The 24,245-nt window shown below is 36.9% G+C and overlaps 1 protein-coding gene across 6 annotated transcripts in view; it reads right to left on the bottom strand.

The window, feature by feature from the left end:
* HACE1 (HECT domain and ankyrin repeat containing E3 ubiquitin protein ligase 1) overlaps nucleotides 1-12,283 on the bottom strand; it is a 93,928-nt gene extending 81,645 nt beyond the window's left edge. For 5 of the 6 annotated variants that reach the window (XR_012496697.1, XM_074333343.1, XM_074333345.1 and 2 more), the window contains exons 1-4: nucleotides 11,942-12,283; nucleotides 5,603-5,657; nucleotides 4,684-4,773; nucleotides 4,029-4,133 (exon numbers count right to left, since the gene is read on the bottom strand). Coding sequence is in view for 4 of the 6 variants with exons in the window: in XM_074333343.1 (XP_074189444.1) it covers nucleotides 4,029-4,133; nucleotides 4,684-4,773; nucleotides 5,603-5,657; nucleotides 11,942-12,017 (326 nt within the window). In the remaining 2 variants the exon portion in view is untranslated. Of the gene's footprint in view, nucleotides 1-4,028; nucleotides 4,134-4,683; nucleotides 4,774-5,602; nucleotides 5,658-11,941 lie in introns of those variants that run through there. The other variant, XM_074333344.1, reaches the window with a different exon arrangement.
* Between the last annotated feature and the right edge of the window lie 11,962 nt (nucleotides 12,284-24,245).

Here is a 24,245-nt window from a genome sequence, read left to right on the forward strand (position 1 = left end):
TATTTTCTTTGGAGAAATGTCTATCCAAGTCCTTTACCCCCTTTTGAATTGCCTATCCATTTCATTCTGCTCACGTTTCCTCTTTGCCTGATCCATTACTAGTCACTATTCAGTATTCATCTCAATTTCCCCTTCATTAAATAATGAAATGAAAATTCATGTGGAAACAAAGTGATATGCACAATACATATGTGTGTATGTATACATACATGTACGTAATATCCATTTTACACATATATGCTTTGATTAAGAAACTATGATATCATCCATGGCATGAAAGTTGGTGATCTAGTTGAGTAAATAGTTATATATATATAACATAGAGTGTATATGTAATAGTTTATTATGTATAGTACCATGTTTCCCCCAAAAAATAAGACCTAGCCAATCAGCTCTAATGTGTCTTTTGGAGCAAAAATTAATGAAAGACCCGGTCTCATTTTACTATAAGACCAAGTATAATATAATATAATATAATATAATATAATATAATATAATAATATAATAATACAAATTATATAATATACTTTATATAATAATATAATATAATACCGGGTCTTATATTAATTTTTGCTCCAAAAGACGCATTAGAGCTGATTGTCTGGCTACGCCTTATTTTCAGAGAACACGGTATGTTTATTAATATAATATAGTACTGTACATATATGTATTATGCATATATAGCATTGATATAAAATATACGAGGACAGTATCTGCATATATACTACATGGTATATAGAGTATTTAGTACATATAGTATTAATACGTATGTGTATACTCATATATTACTATTTACTCAATTAGACCATAAGTTTTTCATGTCATGGATTATATATTTCTTTAATAAATTCAATACTAAGCATAGGTACTTTCAATAAAACTTTATTAATTATTAATTATCTATAAGTCAATAGCTAAAATTTTTATTGACTGAATAAATCTTTTATAAGAAAACAAATTACTTTTCTTGCTTTGACTTTTGTATCTGAAATGAAGTTAAACATCATTTAAAATCAGCATTATAATCAAAGTAATGAAAGAAAATAAAGCTCTGAGTAAACTTGTAAGTTCGAACATTTACGAAGTTCTTTCATCTAACACACTGTTTTGAAAATCTTAGAAAATAAATCTTCAATAATTATGAGACAACAGACTAGTCCTATTAAAATAAATATATGGTTTGAAGTGTGTCTGTGCATGCCTGTATCCATATTGCTAGATTTCCAAAACCTCCTCAGAAGCCTGTTGTGGACCATCAGTCTGATGCCAAAACAAGCACATAGGTGGAAATGGGCCAGTAACATAGTCCCAAAGAAATGTTAAGGGTAAGGGTTGGTAAAGAAAAGCAACAACCATAATGTTCCCCCTCCCAAAAATGAACAGTAAAAGGTACAAGGCAATAAGAGAGAACTATATCCTCTTTTTCTTAACAATCATTATTGCTATTTTTCCAGAACCTGAGTAAGTCAAAACAACCCACTAAGTGAGCACCTATTTTGCTAAAAATTGGACTTAAAATATTAACTAACAAACGAGCTCTGCCCTTTATGAGCTCACTATCTAGTCCAAAAAATTAAGAAAAAATCATGTTTCAAATCTGACCAATATGAAACCTAAGGATACACAATAATTTTGAAGTCTTCCCTTTAACATTCTCATACAATCGTGAATACAGAATCCTCCTAGACAGAAAGCAACTATTTTTCTGCCCTGATTTTTCAACAATTTTAGGAAGCTTATGGTAACCCAAATGACACAGGGACCAGTCATCCAAGTGCTCTGTGGCAGCTTAATGGATCTTCTACTGGAAAGGACGGCAATTTAGTACTAATGCACCCAGCACTAATGGGTAAAGAGAAATGTTAAAACAGGCCATCTGACAATGATAGCTGAGGGAACAAAACAAAAACCTAACCCCCAAAAAACAGATGGACCAGCAAACGTGGCAAAATTCCCCTACGACTTAATACTTTAGTCTACACAAATATGAACTCATGAAGAAATTGAAGTAAACAGCTATTTCTGAAAACATGAGAAGCAAACATTTATTGAGTACCTCTAAGCTATACAAGGCACCCGTTCAATAAATAATCAAAACTAAAGTATTGAAAGTTAAGTATTGAAAGGCATCCAAACTGATGTTGTTAGTGTTATGAACTCCTCTTATTCCTTTTCTCTTCACTGACTTGCCATGTGAATCATGCAAAAGCTCTCATATTTCTTCATCTTTAAAATGTTAAGTCTCCAACTTAAATGTTATCACCAGAAAAAAAAAGAAAAACATGAGGTGATGGTGATGGATAGGCTCATTAACTAAATAGGAGGAATCCTTTCACAATATATAGTATATCAAATCATTACAATGTACACTTTAAAATCTTACTATTTTGTCAATTAAACCTCAACAAAACTGAGGAAAAAGAAGCAATAGTCTCCTAAATGACTAAGTCTTCCTACTACAAAGGCAGTAGACATTTTATTCCTGCTGTGTACCAATCTGTCCTTTCATTTCCAGTTGTTAAGGAAGAGTACTCAGATATTTTTCGATATGTAACTTTTTCAGACCTTTGTCACTATCCTACCAACACTTGGGATGAAGTATCTAGGTCTGAAATTAATTCACCAAGTTAATGAGTGATTTACTCTATGACCTTGGGTGTGATACCCTACAACGTAGCTGATGTGACCAATTATTATTAATATTAAAAACAACTGTTTAATCAGCACACTATTACCTATTAGAACAATGGGCAATTAAACTGTTTCCCATGCTAACTCAGGAAATGGGACAGAGCAGATAAGGTCAACACTATGCCTTTCCTTGTCCAACAAGACATCACTAAGGTTCTTGTCTTTTTGATTTCACTGTAATCCTTGTATGCAAAAATGTGGCCTGAGATTGACAATTTTAGACAATTTTAGTCCCATACTCATCTCACTTAGACAGCTATGTCAACTACTTAGAATCCCAGTTCAAAATAGGAAACTAAAATATTTTTAAGAGTAATCAAAAGAAGAGACACAGAGATATACCTTCATAAGGAAGTTTTATAGCATTTGAAAAATGTTTATAAGTTCCTCAAGTCCTGAATCAAAAACTATTTATTTTCATTTTAAACATATTCCAACCATTTTTGTCTGTCAATCCAACAGAATGTTAAGTGAAAAACAGTGGTAGACGCAGACAGAAATGTGACATCTGAAATTCTTTTTTTTTTTTTTAAGCAGAGTGCAGCTCACAGTGGCCCCTGTGGGGATCGAACCGGCAACCTTGGTGTTATCAGCACCACGCTCTAAGCAACTGAGATAACCGGTCACCCCTGAAATTCTTTAAAAAAAGGACAAAAAAAAAAACCCCTATAAAAAAATCTAGTAGGATTTAAAATAGCATACAATAACATAAGGATGTTCATGATGACGACCAGGGTTACCAGGAAAAGGCAAAAATATATTCACACATTAGAAATACTTTCATATGGGAAAATTTTTATTTAATAAAAAAATAAAAGGAGGGCTAGTAAGCACATTATTTATTGAGAAACTGTCATAATTAAAATGAAAACTAGTTTTGGCACTGAAAAGAGTAAGCTACCCTTACCTAGAAAGCTTACTCTAATACAGCTCATTCTCAAATAATTACTACAAATAAACTGGGTATATTTATTCTGTTTTTAATTCCATTAATAAAATTAACTAAACAAGCAATTTGGAAAATAAGACATGGAGTTAGATGTGGCAAAAGACTAGCAGGAAAAAGGACACTAAAACAAAAAGGTGAAAATTATACTTTTCAGAAAATAAAATATCACAAGTAAAAATGAACTTTGACAAACACATTTTCAGAAAGAAAAATATCAGTAAACAATTTAATAAATTATTAAACATAATAGTTATTTAAAAATTGAATATAATGACCCAAGACCCTCTTCTCAAGGTAAATACTAGGCAAAAAAAAATATCACATCTATGTAGAGTACCTTGAATATTGATAATACAACTTAATCTACTTAAGAAAACATAATATTTACCCATTTCTAGCTGCCAAATGAAGGGGCGTACAGCCTGAAATATCTTGATAGTTAGGATTTGCTCCTTTCTTTAACAGCAGAACCAAGCATTCCACTGATCCACAACTAAAATAATATTAAAAACAGTTCAGACACATTCAACAAACATTCAAAAGTTGATACAGCTTAATTAAAAAACAAAAAGCTCTATTAGACACATTATTTTTGAGGTCCACATTAAACTAAAATTTTACTTAACTCTGTCACAAATACATATCCTGTCACAAATAATATATATCCTCTATTTTAAAATATAAAGCTAATGACTTCATGTGCGGTTAGCATATAAATTCTCATATTGGTTGGATAAAAGAAAAATTTCAGTGAATGTACCCTCTTAAGCACATCCAGGAAAGACAATTCCCTTGCCTAACCTACTCTCCTCTGATCTAAAACAAGCTAAGACAGTAGTTATGAGACTTGAGTCTAATCCCAGGGTTAACAATTTATTTAGAGAAAGAATGCAAGCATAGCACACTACACCTTAAAGAGAATAAAGAACCACTCAGCTGTCTGTCCTCATCTCTCTTCATAACTACTGTAGACCAACACTGATTCAAAGCTTACTGATCATTACCCTGGACCAGAGTTTAATCCAAAATATCTTTAGTCTTACTTTGCTGCAATGTGAAGCAAGCTTCTTTTCACACGTCCAAACGCATAATTAACATCAAACTTTGAATTTGATAGTAGTTCAGAAACAGACCTATGCCAAAGAAAATTAAAGTTGGTAATTAAAAAATTTTAAAAAACATCATAGCTACAGTTCTTTAATTACTCTTACTAATTATTCAAAAGATTCTGTCCCACATAAACCAAAAAAACAGGCATTATTCTCGAAGTGTAGCATGGCAGCCAGCATAGTATCATCCAGAAACCAACTGCCCTGTCCTATAATTAGTGCTGAAGGTTTCCTTGTCTGTGCTCTATGTCACCTGCTCTGAGGACACCTAAGTTGCCTTCAGCTTCCCCTAGATTCTTGAGAAACAACGAGAATACGGCTGGCCTCTCCACTTGCAGAAAGCTTGGCCCATCTATATGAATTTTGGCAAAATAAGAAAAATCAGAGACAAAAACATATTTTAATTGTATCAGATAGGAAGTTTAAAGCAAAAAAATCATTTACACATTATACAAATACAAGTTTATTGTTTCAAAATATAGTTTGTCTTCACTTTCTTCTCATTACACTAAACTACCCAATGCTAACCACAGCAGAACCGTCTGCTATTAGTGTCAACACCTCATCCCACCGTCAAATAACTGTATCTTACATGAGCAAACAAGTACTTGACTTAATATCTGCCTATTCATTTAGGAAATCTCGTACCATAGAATTTTACATAGATTTTACAAGATCTTAGAAAATCTTGTTTCTTAATTCACAGGCAGAAAATTATAATGGAGGTTAAATAACTTGCCTCAGGACAACATCTGTGTCCAAAGCCTGTGTGTGTGCATGTGTGTATTTACCTAAAATTTTAGGTAAATTTATACTTCTCAAAAAAGTACAAATTCGTGAAATAGCCACTTACCTGTGTTGATCAGCCATAACCATTGGCATTAATGTATAAACAGCAGTTTCATTATCTGAGTAAAAAACAAACAAAAAAAACAGAAAAACAATTTATCTCGTACTTTTTCCAAAGGATAAAACTTAAGACTATTTTAGAGTTGTCGTAACTCCACATAAAAAATGAGAAGAAGAGGTGAAAAAAGGTTAAGGATAGTGCAGAATACCAGAGGTATTGCAAAACTTGCAATAATGCAGAATTTCTTATCCCGTGTAATGCTTGTCCCCTCTCCATCACCACAAAAGTGCTTAGCTTCTGGATTTAAGGGAAAAATATTAGAGACCTAATATTTTCTGTAGCTTTAACAAATTTCTTTTACTTCCAATGAAGTGTTTATTGACTTCTGGATTTAAGGGAAAAATATTAGAGACCTAATATTTTCTGTAGCTTTAACAAATTTCTTTTACTTCCAATAAAGTGTTTATTGACTTAATATTCTATCATACACGTACTTTGGGGGAATTTTAAATATATGAGGATATTAAAGATATATATGCCAAATAATTTTTAAAACATTAAACATACATAGTACTTGCTTTCTGCCAACATTATAACAAAAGAAATTATTTTTGAAGCTTTTAGTCTTACTGACAGCAATAAAGTCTTACTTATTGGTTTAAACTATTCAGTTTCATTTATATCTTTTATAGAATAAAGTCACAGAAATATAATCCCAAAGAAAAGGTTAAAAGTCAACAACATCCATGATGCCATATTATACTTAGATAAATTTCAGCTAGTGTTTGAATTTATTTTTATTCATTACTAATGGTCATTTCTCAATTCAATGCATTTTAGATGTTATGTTTTTTAATAAGTTATTTACAGAGAAGTAACTCTGATAACTCCCATTTATCCCTTAAAATGTTATTACTGAAGCTAAAATTAAAGTTTGAAGAGAAAGATACTAGTTGTATAATATCCAAGTATCTCCCCAAAATATTAATTACAAAGGAAAAACAGTAAATTTATAGTGGAGAACCTAACAGATACCACCTTAATTAAGTGATAAGTGGTAACTTCACCAAAACTAACACTGTGTTTCCCTAAAAATAAGACTAGGTCTTATATTAATTTTTGCTCCAAAAGACACATTGGAGCTTATGTTCAGGGGACGTCGTCCTGAAAAATCATGCTAGGGCTTATTTTCTGGTTAGGTCTTCTTTTCGGGGAAACACAGTATACGTATTGATATCATGCAGCTCCTGATATAACGCACTGAGAAGGGCACATCACTTTTGTAATACTCTTGCCAAAAAATGCATAACTTGAATCTAACCATGAGAAAACATCAGACAAACTCAAATTAAGGGGAATCCCACACAACATCTGATTAGTACTCTTAAAGTCTCAAGGCCATTAAAGACAAGGAATAACTGAAGAATTATCACAGTTTGGGGGGAGGCTATGGATGTGAAACCTGACAACTAAATGCAACACGGTATCCTGGTTTGGATCCTAAAAAAGAAAAATGATATTAATGAGAAAACTTGTGAAATTCTAATAAAGTCTGTAATGTAGTTAATAGTATTATACCAATGTTAATTCCTTAGTTTAGATAACTGTACTATGGTTGTACAAGATGTGAACATTAGGGGAAGACAGGTGAAGGGTGTATGGGAACTCTGCACTATTTATGTAGTTTGTATGTTAAGTCTAAAATTACTTTAAAAAGCTAAAAAAAAAAAAAGAAAAAGGAGGGGGAATCGTTATCATTAAAGGAGTCTTAAGAAATGAATCAACCAAATACAATGCATGTACTTTGGATACTAACTCAAACAAATCAACTATTAAGAAGTATTTTTGAGAAGGGAAACAATATGGACTGGGTATTTGATAATAAAAACATTATTGTTAATTGTGTTAGCTCTAATAATGGTATTGCATTTATGTTTGAAAAAACTTATATATTTAGAAATATATACTGAAGTATTTAGAGGAGAGAAGGAAAAAAGTTATTGCTATTTCTTCACATTTTTTGTTGTTGTTGTTATTTTACTATTTGGGAGTATATACATGAAGAGCAATATAGTCCTAATCCACATTCGCAAGTTCAGTGTGCAGACCCAATAACTCTTTCAGTATAAAAATAAAATACCAAAGAATCCTATTAATTAACTGCCACAATGTTTTAAGCTATTATCTTAAAGGCATTATTCTAAACACTATACATGCCTCACTTCTTTTACCCTCAGAACTACCTTATGATGTAGGCACTATTATTATCCATCCCCATTTTACAAATGAGAAAACTGAAGCATTAAGTAACAAGCTGGGTGATGGTGGCATTAAGTGGCTGGAATCCAAACCTGGATGATTCCAAAGACCTCACAATAAAAATCTTACAGTGCACCCAGTATACACTATATATAGTAACCAAAGGTCTAAAATACAACACTCATTCTTCAAATATGCAATACATTCTAATTTTTTTATTCTATTTAGTTTTTTAAAAGTGGTAACTGCAACTACTAAATTGTTCTCATTCACTACCAGTGAATCACCATCAGGCATTGAACAACACTAAGGCCCCGGGGCATGGCGACATTCTTTATGTCTCATATAATACATGTCCCAATAAAATCTGAACCTCTAAACCATGACAATTTCAATTAAGTCACTCCATAATAAATAAAGTCATGAACAGGAAATACCTTTATTTGTGAGTTAAAACTTACATATCAAGATGGTATGTAATTTTAAGTGAGCATGCGTGAGCATCATAAAGTTCACATGGGTTTTATTTACAGGGTGTTTACTTAGATAAAATTTAGATGTAGATCTTATTTTTTAAGTCACATCTAACCTTATGAAAATAGAGCTCACATACACCAAAACATATGAAGAAACAAATGTCACCACAACTGTGGTGCTAGAAGGAGACTGTCCAGGAAATACTATACTAAGAACAGAATAAAATTTGTTTTCAGGTGCTTCCTTCTCTACTCTCATGAAGACACCTTGAGAACTAGGTATATAATTAAAGTTTTCAGAGTGATAAGAAAAGTTTAATCTTTCACTTTATGAGATATATTGCCAATTTTTATTGATGAAGTTTCAGAACTCAACAACTAAAAGGAAAACCTTAAAAAAACAGGAAGCTCACATTTATTATATTTTATACAATTTCTCCTCAAACCATCAAATGGGAGTAATTTTTTAAAAAATATATAATTATCCTAATCACTATTCAAATATGTACTAAAATAAGCTCAAGTTCTATTTTATTAAACAAAATATATTCACTGTAATGCAGGTTAAGACTTTTTCCACATAAGTGAACAGTATACTCGTAAGCCAACCTTTTAAAGTCCACTGAGAATCCACATCCTAAAGTAATTTCCCCTCACTTCCTCTCTCATAAGGAAGATTCCTATGTCAGCCCTGCCTAGGATGACTCAACAACCTGGCCCCTGGAAGTTAATGGCAATGCTCAGGTTTTCATCATCCCAAGGAAATATAAACATGTCCTCCCCAGTATTCAACTCAGTAAATCAAGTATCCACAGTTTAATTCTATGCAACGAAGTTAATTTTAAAGGATGATTAAAATTTTCCAACCTTAATAATTCGTTCCAATTAGATGCTTAATCACTGAATTCTAACACAGAAAGTATCTGATTATTTCCTAAATTTAGAGAGATCTCCTAACTTCTGATCAGCCTTTAAAATGCAAGAACAATAATCTGGATTTTTATAATTAGAATGTTGTATACATACATACATACATACACAGACACACACACACACAGACACATAGACACAGACACACACACACACACACACACACACACTCACACAACACTTGAAAAAGAGCCAATCTCAAAGAATTCAAAAAGATTCATCAGAACTTAGGGACAAAGATAAAGGAACAAGATGAGCAAACTCATTATAATCAAAGAAAAAAAATGTACGCAAGATGTCACTTTTGCCTAGCAACATGGGAAATAGTTTTATTTCAGCTTCTCTAGTTTCCAGGGACTCTCAGACTACTGGTAGAAACTTCCAAAGAGTAAGTTGAGAGGTGGATACTCAAAACCTTAAAAAAGTTAATATAATTAGATCTTTTTTGTTCTTTTACATATTAAATTCTAAAGAAGTATTTATAGAGGCAGAGTATGACTTTAAAAACTACTAAGCTGCTCCTCATAAAATCTATTATAAAAACAAAAATTAAAGATTCAATATCTGTTATATATATCCTATAAAAACCTACAAAGTCATAAAGCATATTTAAAGATACAAAAAAAGTGATGTTTTCTAAAAGCAAAATAAAATATGATATACAATATGATCTTATTTTGGTAAACAAAGAAATAATGGAAGGAAATGAAAATATTAACATTGTTTATTACTGGGTGGTGGAAAAACAGATTTTTTTTTACTTTCTTTTCAAAATTTTCTACAGTGAAAATATATTACTACTTTTAAAACCAGGAAGAATCATCAGTCTTCTAAATCACATTTATGTAAAAACCATTAGAAATTAAACTAAGCGATACAAATTGCTATCAATGAACCTACATATGCAGTCTTCTACATCAACCTATACCAATAATTTGACCATGGAAGATGAGCGCAGTATTCAAGAAATGGACTCGGGGCGGCTGGATGGCTCAGTTGATTAGAGTGAGAGCTCTTAACAAGGTTGTTGGTTCGATTCCCACATGGGCCAGTGAACTGCACCCTCCACAACTAGATTGAAAACAATGGCTTGAGCTTGGAGCTGAGCCACCAGTGGGTGACCGTGGTTAGAGTGCGGTGTTCATAACACCAAGGTTGCCAGTTTGATTCCCACAATGGCTAGAGATTGGAGCTCAGCTGCTGGTTGGGCGGCCAGTTGGCTCAGTTGGTTAGAGCACAGGGCTCATAACACCAAGGTCACCAGTTCAAGTACCAGATGTGCCAGTAAGCTGGCGCCCTCCACAACTAGAGTGAAAACAACCACTTGACTTGGAGCTGAGCTGCCCCACCCCCCATAACTAAATTGAAAAAACAACTTGACACCCTGGAAAAACACAGTTTCCCAATATTCCCCAATAAAAAAAATAAAATAAAATAAAGAAATGGACTCAAAGGTGGAAGGTGAAAACAGAAAGAAAAAGTTGAAGCTGGATACATAATCACTAAAATTTATATATATATAAATTTTATATAAATACTATATATATATAGTATTTAGGTTACTTTCAGTCAACTACTTCAAACTAGCAAAGTATCAAATATAAAATTATTTTTGATAAACAGTCACCACAAATCATCCCTGTTCTGAATCATAAGTAGAGACCAGGGAAAATTTTTTCAGGAAAGTTATCCCTAAAGTCCCCAATCCCACATTTCTTTGATGACTCTCTTCCCTAACCTACAAATCCCCTCTCCAGCAGCAATTCAAGGCAAGTTCTGAAAAAAATAAGACTAATAAATTCATTTTAAAAAATTACCAGCTTTAACCCCTTAACCTTTCTCTCATTTGGGCATACATAAACAAAAGCCTCTTGGAGACAGACTGCCATCTCCCACTGCCACTAAAACGTCTGAATTCATGAGGGTGCAAACAAAACGGCTTTCTTCCTTCACCTCTTCTATTACTAGTGTTTTACCTGTCCTGAAGGAACCCTACCTAGCACACTGAACTAAAAATTCCGGAACTACAGGGATCGCGCCTTTTTCCTCTGTAGAAGCTCCCGAGCCCCCACTTAGGTCTGACGAATAAATAATGAAGGCACGCATGCATATTTTTAAAAAGTGTAAATATGTACACACAATTTTAAGAGTACAAGTTTGATATCTGACACTCTTATTTATCTGTTTATTGTCAAAATACAATAGTGTGCTACCTTTTAAAAAAAGAAGACTGCTTAATCCCCCGTCCCCTCTGCAGTTTACAGTAAATAGTACTATCCTGGGCGCATCTCTATCCCCAGCAAGCAGCGACTGTAAAATGGCCCACAACTGTAATGTTTCCTGAATCCGGGTCTCCGTCATCCGGCTGGTATTTCTGCCCCTTCGCCAAAACCCCTAATTGACAGTCGGGAGAAACTTCTGTCTGTTCTGCTTCTTCCACCAGCAGCAGCCGCACTGTCCGGGCCCCTCCCGCAAATTCCCACCTGCCCGGGCCGGAGCGGCAGGCGGAAAGTGGTGGGGGGTCCCAGTCCGACCCCTTCCATCCCAGGAAAGTAAATGCGGGCGTTTTCTCAGCTTTCAGTCAGTTTTCCAACCCGACCTCGCCACGGCCCGAGCCCCGCCCCGGGTCCCCCTCGCCTCCGGGCGCCGGCGTCCCCTGCCCCGCTATCCTGCTCACCGTCGGGCAGCTCCACGGTACGAGCGCGGCGCAGCGAGCGCGTCAGGCGGTTGAGCTGCTCCATCGCTCTCTCCATCCTCGGCGCGCCCTCCGTTCTCCCCCAGCCGCGCCGGCGGCCTCTGAGCCCAGCGCCCTACATCCCGCCCCGGCCCGTCTTGCGGGCGGAGGCGCCAGCTCGCCCTGGCCACCGCCCAGGGTTGCGGGGACAGCTCGGGGCCGGGTCCTCCGTCCGGGTCTCGGGGGCTGCCGGACCGACCACCGAGGGGGACACCCGTCGCCACCGCCGCGCGAGCCCTTCCTGCCGCCACCGCCGCTTCCCTGCTGGACTCGCACGGCCTTCTGGGAACAGTAGTTCTGAGCCTGCGGATGGGGGCAATCGGGGCGGAGCCACGCTGGGTGCGCCCGGGACTCGGCGCTCCCGCCACGCTTAAGACTGGGAAGCGCGGTGCGTGCGGGAAGCAATGCCAAGCCTGGGCATACCCCCAAGTTCCTGGAGAAACTTCCTGGGTGTCCCCACGCCCCCTCCTCTTGGTCTCCAAAGTTGTACGGGAGCCGCTTCCTTCAGCTGCCATTAATTCACTGCCCTGTACAGCAGATTGGGGATTTGCACAAGTTTTATTAAAATAAATCCACCATCCCAGTTTTGGTATATTTGTTTTTTACATACATAAACTGTTGAAATATACTATTTTCATATGTAAAATTTAAAGAATAATAAAGTCAAGCAAAAGCAGAACACACATTTTTCTTCCGTGCAAGTAATTTAACCATAGCTTAATCATTTGTCTCCCCTGCTGGGTGACGTCATGAGGGCAAGAACACCACTCTATCTTGTGCACTTATCACAGCACCTGACACCAAGTTAAACATTGGGGAAGCTATGGATGATGAATATTTTAGTTTATTTGGTACAATGCTGAAGTGTCAAGGTGATGACAGATCCCAGTGGGAAATCCAAAAACTCTGACTTGTAAGTTGCAAAAAAAACTTGACAATGCCAACAAAGTATGGAAGAAATTAATTATAAGAAACTCAGTTGGGGGGGTGGGTCAGAATCATACTTACCAGCTCTACACAGAAGCTGAGCACAAGGCAAAGTCAAAACAGAAATTTGAACAGCTGAGAGGCAGCTGAGACATGAAAGAATTAATCCATGCAGGTAAATATGAGCTTGGCTAACACCACTGACAAAGAAAAGTTAAGGCGGGAGTTTTCTCTTCTTGGCTATAACCAGTACCAAGACAGTGCCAGGGTGAGAGAGAAGCAAAGAGCTTGCACATTCCCAGCTTCTCCTTCCTCAGAGGCAAAGTTGCTCCAGGAATGAATGGGCATAGGTGTGTTGATAACGTCAGCTAGCCCAGAGGAAGAAAGCAAGTCTCACCAGCCAACCCAGTCTGTGCAGGGGCAGACAGTGGCAGGCATGGGTGTGCCTTGCCAGTGCCGTCCTAAATTAGTTCCAACCTGCAGCTATCAGTAACTTGTGCCAGTGGTGCAGCAGGCTCAGGGTAGACCTCCTAACCAGTTGGTTCAGATGAGACCTAACCAGTCTGGCAACAAGGTGGAGAGGTTAAAGCTTCAAAGGAATGCCAAATGCTATGAAACAATCTGGGCCATGCCCAATCCTTTGCAACCTGGCTTCAAGTGGAAATGCTCCAGCCTTTCTTGGCCTCCCCATTCCATTCACAAAGTCAAGATCTTCACTGCTGTACAAAAGTTAGCACATCATTCCCTGTGATCACCACCACTCCTTAAGCTGTTGCTCTGTATAAATCACTTCTAATGTCCTGTGGGCTCCTGGAGCGTGTGTGTAGGGGCAAGAGCCCCCGATAGCCTCCCTGGTGGGCATTGCTCCCCATGCTTGCCACTGTTTGCCACAGAAGCAGGAGATGCTGGAAGAATGTTACAGAATGCTGCTGTAGATTGTCAATGATAAATTCTGTAGTATGATGCAGTCTCTCAAATAGCTCTGTTTCAAGGTGTACAAAGCTGCAGTATTACTATAGGTTTATCAAGGACTGCCGAATAGGACTTTTTGCAATGGTATAAATGTTCTGTAATCTGTTCTGTAATCTATAATCTGTATTTTGGATTAATTAATCTGACTATTAAATCCAAAATAATAGTCACTAACCAAATGGAGCCACTGGGTACTTGAAATGTGGCCAATGAAAATGGGTTTTAAATACGTATTTAGATGTAATTAAATCAAATAGCCACATGTACCTAGTGGCTACCACATTGGATAGGGCAGCTTATCACACCAAGAGGGAAGCTGCCCAGGAGGACAACAAAAAAGCCGTAGTTCCTCATAGGTTATTAGCTAAAGAATTCTTAAATATTTCTTAAATAATTCTGAAAGAATTGAAGATTTTCTCACTTGTCTTGTGGAAGCCATCACCAAGAATATCAGATGAAAGCTTTGAAAGGTCATTTCGTACAATAAATTCTACTATCAAAAGCATTAAGTTTTTCACTTATAAGATTCCAGATTTTTCTGTAGTTTCAATTTTCTTTTTTCTAATTCTGGAATTTTTTTTCTTCCCTGGAAATTGGTTTGATTGGAAATACCCAAGCTTAAGCTTCTCCATTTAAAAGAAGAAAACAATCACTTCAACAAAAGGCAGGAAGAGAGCAGGAAAAATAAAAAGCCAAGAACAAAGACCAATCATTGTAAAAACAAAACACAAAAATAAGATGGCAGAAATAAGTCTAAATATATCCATGGTCATAGTCACAGAAAGTATAAACAGAGTAAATGCAACGATTAAAAGACAGAGGTCTTAGGTTGTATGAAAACGTAAAACAAAAAAGATACTTGCTATTTCCAAGAGACCACCATTTCCAGGAGACCACCATTTCCAAGAGGAAATGGGAAAAAGGATCTACCTAATAAATATTAACCAAAAAATTTGGTATTGTTGTGTATTAGTCAGGGTTCTCCAGAGAAACAACCAATAGGATGTATACCTATATAGAAACAGATTTATAACAAACAATTAACTCATGTGATTATGGAGGCTGTCCAGTGTGGGCTGGCAGGCTGGACACGCAGGAGACCAAATGGTGCAGATGAAGTCTGAAGGCAGTCTGCCGAAGAAATCCATCTTGCCGGTCTTTCTGTTCTATCCAGGCCTTCAAATGATTGAATGAAGCCCACCACTTATGGAGGGCAACCTGCTTTATTCAGATTTCACTGATCTAAATGTTAATCTTATCCAAAAACATCCCCCAAGTGGACACACAAAATTAACCATCACAAACAACATTAATATCAGCAAAGCAAACTTTAAAGCAAAAAATATTACTAGAATCAAAGACAATCACCAAGAAGTTTATAATAGTCCTGAATCTATACCTAACATAGACTAAAAATAAATCTACACTTGACAGAATTACAGGAATAAATTCCACCACCAACAGTGGTAGATTTTTAATACCCTTCTCTCTGACACTGACAGAGCTAGCAGAAAAAGATAGGTAAGGAGATAGAAAATTCAAAAATTTCAACTATAAGCCTCACCAAGGGTATGTGCATGTGTCCAATATTTCACTCCACCTAACAAAGAGGGAATACACATTCTTTTAAAAGCACATAGGTTACATTTACAAAAACATAAATGGTTGTAGTGCTAGTCTTCAGAACAGTGTTAGTCAGAAGGCAACTAAGGATACCATGACTGAAGCCAGGCTGGAGTTGGGTGAGAATCTCAAGGAATGCAGCAGATAGAGGCAGCTACCAAAGAAAAACAAAGAAGGCTGTGGGTCAAGAAAGGCAGGGGACACAGCGGGGCAGTAAAAGGAACTGTGGAGCTGAGCCAAGGGAGACAGCCACGGATCTCACCAAACCACACTCTCTCTTTCAGTACCCAAACAACAGAATTTTTAAAATTAAAGTGTGGGATTCTGTATTTGCCCTGTTGGATTTCATCTTCTAATACTGAAGACATTGTTATAAACCTGCAAAGATCTTTTTTGGATCCTGCATCTACTAATTAGGTTCTTGGTATCCTTCTGTAATGTATATCATATGCAGATTTGATGAACTCCCCCTCTTTAGAGATTTAAGTCACATATAAAAGTGCTGAAACAAGAGAGGGCCAAATAAAAAAGTCATTAAAATTACCACTTAAAACTTTTCCCAGATTATTTTTGAATGATTAATGAACTCTTTTGGGGAGAATGTTTCATCATGTATTAATACATCTAATTGCCTATGTACTGAAAGCTATTTAAAACTAGTTGAGCACCTTTTGATCCATTCATTTCATCACTGGGAATATAGCCCAAAGAAATAATCTGAAATAAAGACAAAGACTGATAAATAATATACATTAATTTATTCTTTCAGATGTGTGTATTAAATACCTTCCATGATCCAGGCATTATACCAATAAACAAAAGTACCAGGCCAGCCCAGTGGCTCAGGCAGTTGGAGCTCTATGCTCTATGCTCCTAACTCCAAAGGCTGCAGGTCCAATTCCCACACAGGCCAGTTGGCTCTCAACCACAAGGTTGCCAGTTCAATTCCTTGACTCCCACAAGGGATGGTGGGCTGCTCTCCCCTGCAACTAACAATGGCAACTGGACCTGGAGCTGAGCTGCGCCCTCCACAACTACGATTGAAAGGACAACAACTTGACTTGGGAAAAGACCTGGAAGTGCACACTGTTCCCCAATAAAGTCCTGTTCCCCTTCCCCAATAAAAATCTTATAAAAAAAAAAAGAAAAATGTACCAGCATACTGTCTATGGAAGGACAGAGATATTTCTTAATAGTTTTCAAATAATTATTCATGAATAATATAATAACAAAAAGAGATAAGTGCTCTGAAAGAAAGAGGAAAAACAAAACATTGTGTGAAAGACTAAGAACATCTAGAAAGGCTTTCCCAAGAAACAGACAGGTTAAGAACTGAAAGGTGAGCAGGGCTCTCTAGGTAAAGGAGAGGGAGTGGTGAGGAATGTTCTGAATGGAGAAAATGGAATTTGCAAAGATCCTGTGGTGCATAGAATGCTAAAGGAATCTAAAGAAAGTGGTCTTTCAGCTTTGTCACTGAAAGTCAAGGAGTCAACCGGAGTACACTGTAAGATGAGACGAGGGGAAGCAGCCCTGCAGAGCTCTGAAGACCATGGTAGTGCCTTCAGCATAAGAGTGGAGAAGCACTAACGAATGTTAAACTGGTGAGAGTGATGTGATCAGCTATGTCTTCGGAAGGGAAAAATTTCTCTCCACCTAAAGTATGAAAAATGAATTAGATTGATGGTAGAGTCGATAAGGAGAGACTCTATTATGAGACAGGATAGTTAGCATGTTGCTAGGTAGACAGGAAGGTCCCTGGTGGAATAAACAGAAAAACAGCCAAATCCTGAAACTCCAAGTCCTGGAACGTCTCCTTCACTCCAGAACAGGGACATGAGAATATGCCTTGAGGTTAATAGATAATCTCAAATCCCTTCTGGCCAGACAAAGGAGCAGATCTGATAGAAGGAATGGGTTAGTTGTTAATCCCTTCAGGATGAGCAAACAGGACAAACCTAATAGATGAAGCAAGCAAAGCAGGCAAGGGAAGGTATGAACTAAGAGCTTTTGCCTCAGTCACTGGGCACCCTTATTCAGGAACCCCTCCCACTTGGGAGCTGCAACCTCTTCTCCTGTCTCTAACAAACTATCCTCTTTTTAAAACTTTTTGCCTCTCCCTGGTCCATATGTCGGTTCTTTGGTCTCATGAGACACAATCCCGGCCCACACCCAGAAACTGCCTGCAGATCCAACATCATTTACACCACTTGGGGACTCACAGAAAAATATTCCTACTTCAATTAGTGGGCTACTAGTTATTCAAGGTGAGAGGCAATTTTCTTTTGCACGAGCATGGTGACTCTTTAAGTAGAGAGAACTGGATGGATTGAGAAATGTTTTAGTGATAAAATCAGTAATACCTGATGATGGATTAATATGGGAAATGAGAAAGAGAAAGGTGTCTCATGCAATTGCATGTATGATGGTATCATTCCCAGGAACAGAAAACACTGGAATAGAACAAGGTTGGAGGAGATGATGTCATGGAGAGTTTGGAGTACCTTTGAGTTACTGAAGTGGAGATATCAGGTAGATAATTTGACATATATAGCTATTCTGGGCTAAAGATATATTCTTGGAGATATCAGTGTATAGATGGTGTTTAAAGTCTACATTGAGATTATAAAGTGGAAAAGGAGAGTTAACTTGCCCAAGATTGGTCCCTGCAGGTTAACCTCCCAGAGAGGGAGCTAGAAAGCTCAATGGAAACTGGATAAATCTGAGTGGTAAAGGTAGTCTGTCCCGGTAGAATATTGATGTGTTGGATCAGGCCGTGCAGGAAAGAAGAGTAAGAGAGAGGTACCTGGTAAATGGAATGTGGGGTCCAAAGAAGGTTTTTTGTTTTGTTTTTTTAAGTAATCAGATAATGGAGGATGTTTTAAAGGCCCTGGTTGAAACTAATATTCTAGAGAAAGAGGAATAGCTTAGTCCATTTGGGTTGCTATAACCCAAATACCATAGACCAGATGATTTAAATAACAAACACTTATTTCTCACAGTTCTGGAGACTGGAAGTCAAATATCAGGGTACCAGCATGGTTGGGTTCTGGTGAGGACTCTCTTTCGGGTTGTAGACAGCTATCTTCTTGCTGTATCCTCACATGACAGAAAGAGAGCTAGAGAGTTCTCTGGGGTCTCTTTTACAAGGACACTAATCCCATTTATGAGGGTTCTACCCTTATGACTTAATTACCCCCAAAAGACCCCCATCTCCTAATACCATCACATTGAGAGTTAGGATTTCAACATATGCATTTTGGAGGGACACAAACATTTGGTCCATATTAATAAATAATCGATTATGTAAGATCTAACGCACAGGAAGCTTTGTAAATAAATAAATAAGAACTGCTTAAATGTCCAAAAATAAGAAAATTTTCCCATAAATTGTGCTATGTTTACATAGAGCAATATTTTGCAGCCACTACTAATGATACATATGAGAAAAGGAAAGCATTGTTTCCTGTATAAGACGGGAGGGGAGCTTTGAGGATGGAAAACTACGTGACAAGCACCAGCCATGAGAGGGAGACTTAGCACCGTACACTCTTTTAGATCTTTCTAATTTTCACCTCTGTGAATTCACTCCTTATTGAAAACTGTGAAAGTAAACAAAATAAGTAATTTTAAACAATCAGAAACAATGATATATATGAAAAGTATTAGTAGAGTGGGCTTGATAACAATACCTATTTCTTTTTTTTCAGGTGGAGGATTTTTTTTTTTTTAATTTTATGAAGGAAATTTTCTACATAAGTACGGAAAATAGCAAATGAAAGCCCAAAATATTCATCATCCAACCAATCTTGTTTTGTCAATATTCCCAGTTACTCCCCTACCCTCACACTGGATTACTCTAATGTAAACTCAAACATCATAGCATTTTACTTGTAAACATTACTTATGTATCTCTATAAGATAAGGACTCCAGAAAATCATTATGATAGTATTATGATACATAAAGGATTTGCAAAAATACACTGATATTGTCAAAGATCCAGAGAATGTTCAAATTTTTCTCAATTGTCTTAGAAAATTGTAACAATTAGATTATTTGAATCAGAATCCAAAAACGCTCACATATCACATTTTGTTGATATGTTTCTAAAGCCTCTCTTATTCTATAGGATCCCTACCATCTTTTTCTCTTTCCTTAACACTTATAACTATAACTCCTAATTTCATTCTGGTGTCCATACTTCTGCATAGCCCATGTACTGATTCTACCCCTGACACTAGGGGCATGTAGCTCAGGTGTAATCTCATCCCAGGCCACTATTTATAGTTGATAGTTCAGAATTTAGACCAATGAAAAACGAGAAGTTACTGAGAATCTGCAGGAAAGAAGCTTCCTCACTCTTCTGCGGAAGCCTCCAGAACTCAAGCACTCTCTGTCTCCCTCTCTTTCTAATATCATATTTATGGCAAAATATCTATTGTTTTCCTGCTAAGATCAGAAATAAGGCAGGAATGTTTGTTTTCATCACTTCTCTTCAACATTATAGTATGTCTTAATCAGTGAAAATAGTATTGGTATCATTAATATTCACTTGGAGAAAAAAAGAACCACACCCCCTACATCACATCACACGCAAATTAATTTGGGAAAAATCATAAATCTGAACATAAGAGCTAAAACTACAAAGCTTCTGGAAGAAAATGTAGGAGACTATTTTTGTGACCTAGGAGAAGGCAAAGACTTCTTATATAGGACACAGAAAGCAAAAAAAAAAAAGCATAAAAACAAAAACAAAAATTGATGTTAGAGGTCGGCCCCGTGGCTCAGGCAGTTAGAGCTCCATGCTCCTAACTCCGAAGGCTGCCGGTTTGATTCCCACATGGGCCAGTGGGCTCTCAACCACAAGGTTGCCAGTTCAATTCCTCGACTCCCGCAAGGGATGGTGGGCAGCGCCCCCTGCAACTAAAATTGAACATGGCCCCTTGAGCTGAGCTGTCGCTGAGCTCCCGGATGGCTCAGTTGGTTGAAGTGCGTCCTCTCAACCACAAGGTTGCCGGTTCGACTCCCACAAGGGATGGTGGGCTGTGCCCCCTGCAACTAGAAACGGCAACTGGACCTGGAGCTGAGCTGCGCCCTCCACAACTAAGACTGAAAGGACAACAACTTGAAGCTGAATGGCACCCTCCACAACTAAGATTGAAAGGACAACAACTTGAAGCTGAACAGCACCCTCCACAACTGGGATTGAAAGGATAACAACTTGACTTGAAAAAAAGGCCTGGGAGTACACACTGTTCCCCAATAAAGTCCTGTTCCCCTTCCCCAATAAAATCTTTAAAAAAAAAATTGATGTTAGCTTTCAAAATGAAAACTTATGCTCATCAAAAGATACCATTATGAACATGAATAGGCAAATTCTCCATGGGGAAAAAATATTCACAATGCACATGTCTCATAAAGAATTTGTATATGACAAACTTCTACCACGTAAAAAGACAAACAACTCAGTAAATGGAAGATGTTTGTGCTACAGTACTCTCGGGAAACATGATATGGCCCTGGAATAGAAAGACATTCTAACATCTCTTATCACACAAAGTTAATAAGCGTTTATTCCATCAAAGCAAGAGGCTTCTTCACTAAGACTAAGATGAAATAATATGAGGATAGGGTGGAAGATGTTCTCCTTTCCTGACAACATTTTAAGTTTAATATATGGGACAGAATTAGTCCTGGAAAAATCTAACTGCAGTAAAATATTTTTTTCTATTTCCTTGAGTCCTGGGATAACACACTACCAATATTGAAGACATGTGCATTAAAAATCCATATCTAACTGTATGAGTTCAAAGCACTATAGATATCAATTATCTCTCTTGTATATTAACCATGGGAAGTACAAGCCAACTGCATCTGTCCTTGTGAATATAAATTGCAAGCCACCAGAACTTTCTCAAGCCTACATGAAGTTCAGGATTAAAAATGAATTAGCTCTTGGGAGATATGTAAATTACAGGATTTCCATAAATCATACAAATTGTGATTGTGTAAAGTGGGAGCTTTTGGCCATGACTAAAATAATTTTGATTTTTCAAACTTTCCTATACCCGTTGCAAAAATTTCATAGCTTATGCTGACATTAAAAACAGTGCTACATCTTCTGAAATGAGCCATGAGAATACAGAGATAGACAATATCCAAAACAAGACTCAAACGGAGAATTTTAAAACCATTAAATCAAATCAGTGATTAGTCCTATGAAAGAGTTTTCTGAATTTTGTAGTAAGTTTAATGGCCTTAGTGACCATGAGATAGCATGAAAGATCATGTTTCCTACCAAAAAATAAGAATGTCAAGAAAACTAGTATCGTTGAACTTGTGTATATTTGAAAACTTTATAACAAATATAAAGGTTTAAACAAATCTTTATTTGTATTGAGGCTTGTTGGGTTTTGTTTCCCCATTTCAATAAAATTCTGCCTTTTTTAAATATTCAGTTTGGTTTAGATAAAAGATGTTGGTGAGTTCATTCCATCATCAGTAACTTAGTCCCAAAATCAATGCAAACAAATACGTATCTGTAAGGTGCAAGGTAGAAGTACAATAACGAATAAGACTTTTTTGTTTTACTTGCCAGGTGTTCAACTTTTGGAAAGAGTGTTAAGACATGTATAAAAATGACAATAATATATAGAAAACTGTGGAGAGTCCTTCAAGTTGTGCCCAAAACCATGGGGATGTGAGGGAGAGAAGCATCACTTCATTGTAGGGAGGGAGTAACATCAAGGAAGATTTCATGCCCGAAAGGAGGTCAAGTTAACACACGAGGAATAGAAACAGCAGGACAATCTGATTAACAACAAATAATAACAGTTCATACTTGTTGAGCATTAAATGCTGATTTAGCTGAGGTTTATAAGTAATTGGATAATTAAAGCGAACATGTGTTAGTCAGATTTCAGCTAGCCTTGAGTGCCATGCTTAAGAGCTTGAAGCCAATCCTGCAAGCAGTGAGAAGCAACATAATGAGATGGCAGTACAAGACAGTAACAATAGCTAAATGAGTTACTAGGCCACTACACTTATACAGGGGAGTGGAAACAAAACACTGTATTAAGGTGGGAGTGAAGGGAAAAAATGGATGTGAGCGCTGTGGATTGACAGGATGCATAATCTGGGTTCTAGATGGGTAAGAGTTAAAAATGACTCCAAAGCGAGTGGTGTTAGGAGTAAGTTCTTTTGAGGGAGAACAGCTTGTTCAAAAGTTCTTAAAACTTTCTAACAGATTTTCGTGGAGGAAGAAAATTATTTTAAATCCAAATCATCCATTTCTCATGAAGCTAAGTCTGAGGCACTCGTATGTTTAAATCAGTCTTTCCTCCACTTTGGTGCAGTGGACTTCTGATGAACACGTTATCATGTTTTTGACTATTTATGTGCACATGCTGTGTTTCTACCTCCAATCATCAGATTTCAGAGTTGGCAGAGCCTTATGAAGGCTGAGTCTGGAGTATGGGTTGATCTTATGCTATATACATTTAATAAATGCATCTGTCATCTGAGTAATGGTTTTCCACATCCATATCAGTGTGGGTTTAATTTACATAAAATAACTTTCAATCACCCATAAAGACTTGATTTGTTCATCTTTTCTTCAAGACAAATGGTGGAGTGAAAAAGTCAAAGGTCTAATTTCCCAGGGTACAGCGGTTTAGGACTAGGAATTGAAGACGTGGGCATTCTACTGTCAACACTGACGCCAGAAGTTTGAGTCACTCAACCTGTCGGGTTTCAAGTTTCCTCATCTGCAAACTGAGATTTATTAATCAGGACTTTTTCAGTTGCCAAGTGACAGAAATAGGATTTCAGCTAGCTTATGTTAAATAAAGAATTTATTAATACAATAGGATGGTTCCTGGACCCCGAGAAGAGGAGCCACCCTGAGAATACTCGCTGGTTTCTGTCAGAGTTATCTTCCTAAAGAACAACTTGAAATATTTCACTTCTCGCCTCAGAATCTATGCAGCTGTCTCCATTCTCCATAATTAAAAGTCTAAACTCTTAAGCATACTATTTTAAAGCTTGACACAGTCTGTCCTCAAACAACCTTTTCAGTCTTATTTTAATGATTACCTGCATTTATTGAGCTCTAACTGACACAGGATTTGTCTTACAGGGAAACAAACTAGCATTAGAATTCCTGGGTCTACCCCTACTAAACGTGTACCTTGAAAAAAACTTCCTTAACCTCTGGAAGCCTCCATTTACATCATTTGCAAAAAAGGGGAAATTGCAGTATCAACAAATCAGTATTATTGCATTCTGTATTTCATGGTGGGAAACATAGTCTCACATCTGCAGCTTTTCTTGATGGCCCTTTCTTGGACCAGTGTGTATGGTTGATCTACCTAAACAGGCTGCTTTCTTAGGAATCCTATGCATGTGAGATGCAGTCCCCCAAAATGTAGGAGCCAAGAGAGGCAAAATAATTTGGCCAATACAGAGGATGTGGACTTATTTATTCAACATTAAAAGTCTGTGTCTGGGACATAACATCTTTATTTGGCACAGCCTTTACTTCTTACTTCCAAAATGGTCTGTGAAATTTTTTGCTTCTTTTCTTTGTACTTCCAGATTTGCATTTATCTCCTGAATCACTCTTCATGTTTAGCACTACCACTCTCCTAGGAATTCTCGATGAATTCAGTATGTTAGCACTTGTTACTTTTAGGAAAATGGTAAACTGAGCCGATCTAACAGAAGTTG

Source organism: Rhinolophus sinicus, linkage group LG05, assembly GCF_036562045.2.
Source record: "Rhinolophus sinicus isolate RSC01 linkage group LG05, ASM3656204v1, whole genome shotgun sequence".
Classification (NCBI taxonomy): Eukaryota; Metazoa; Chordata; class Mammalia; order Chiroptera; family Rhinolophidae; genus Rhinolophus; species Rhinolophus sinicus.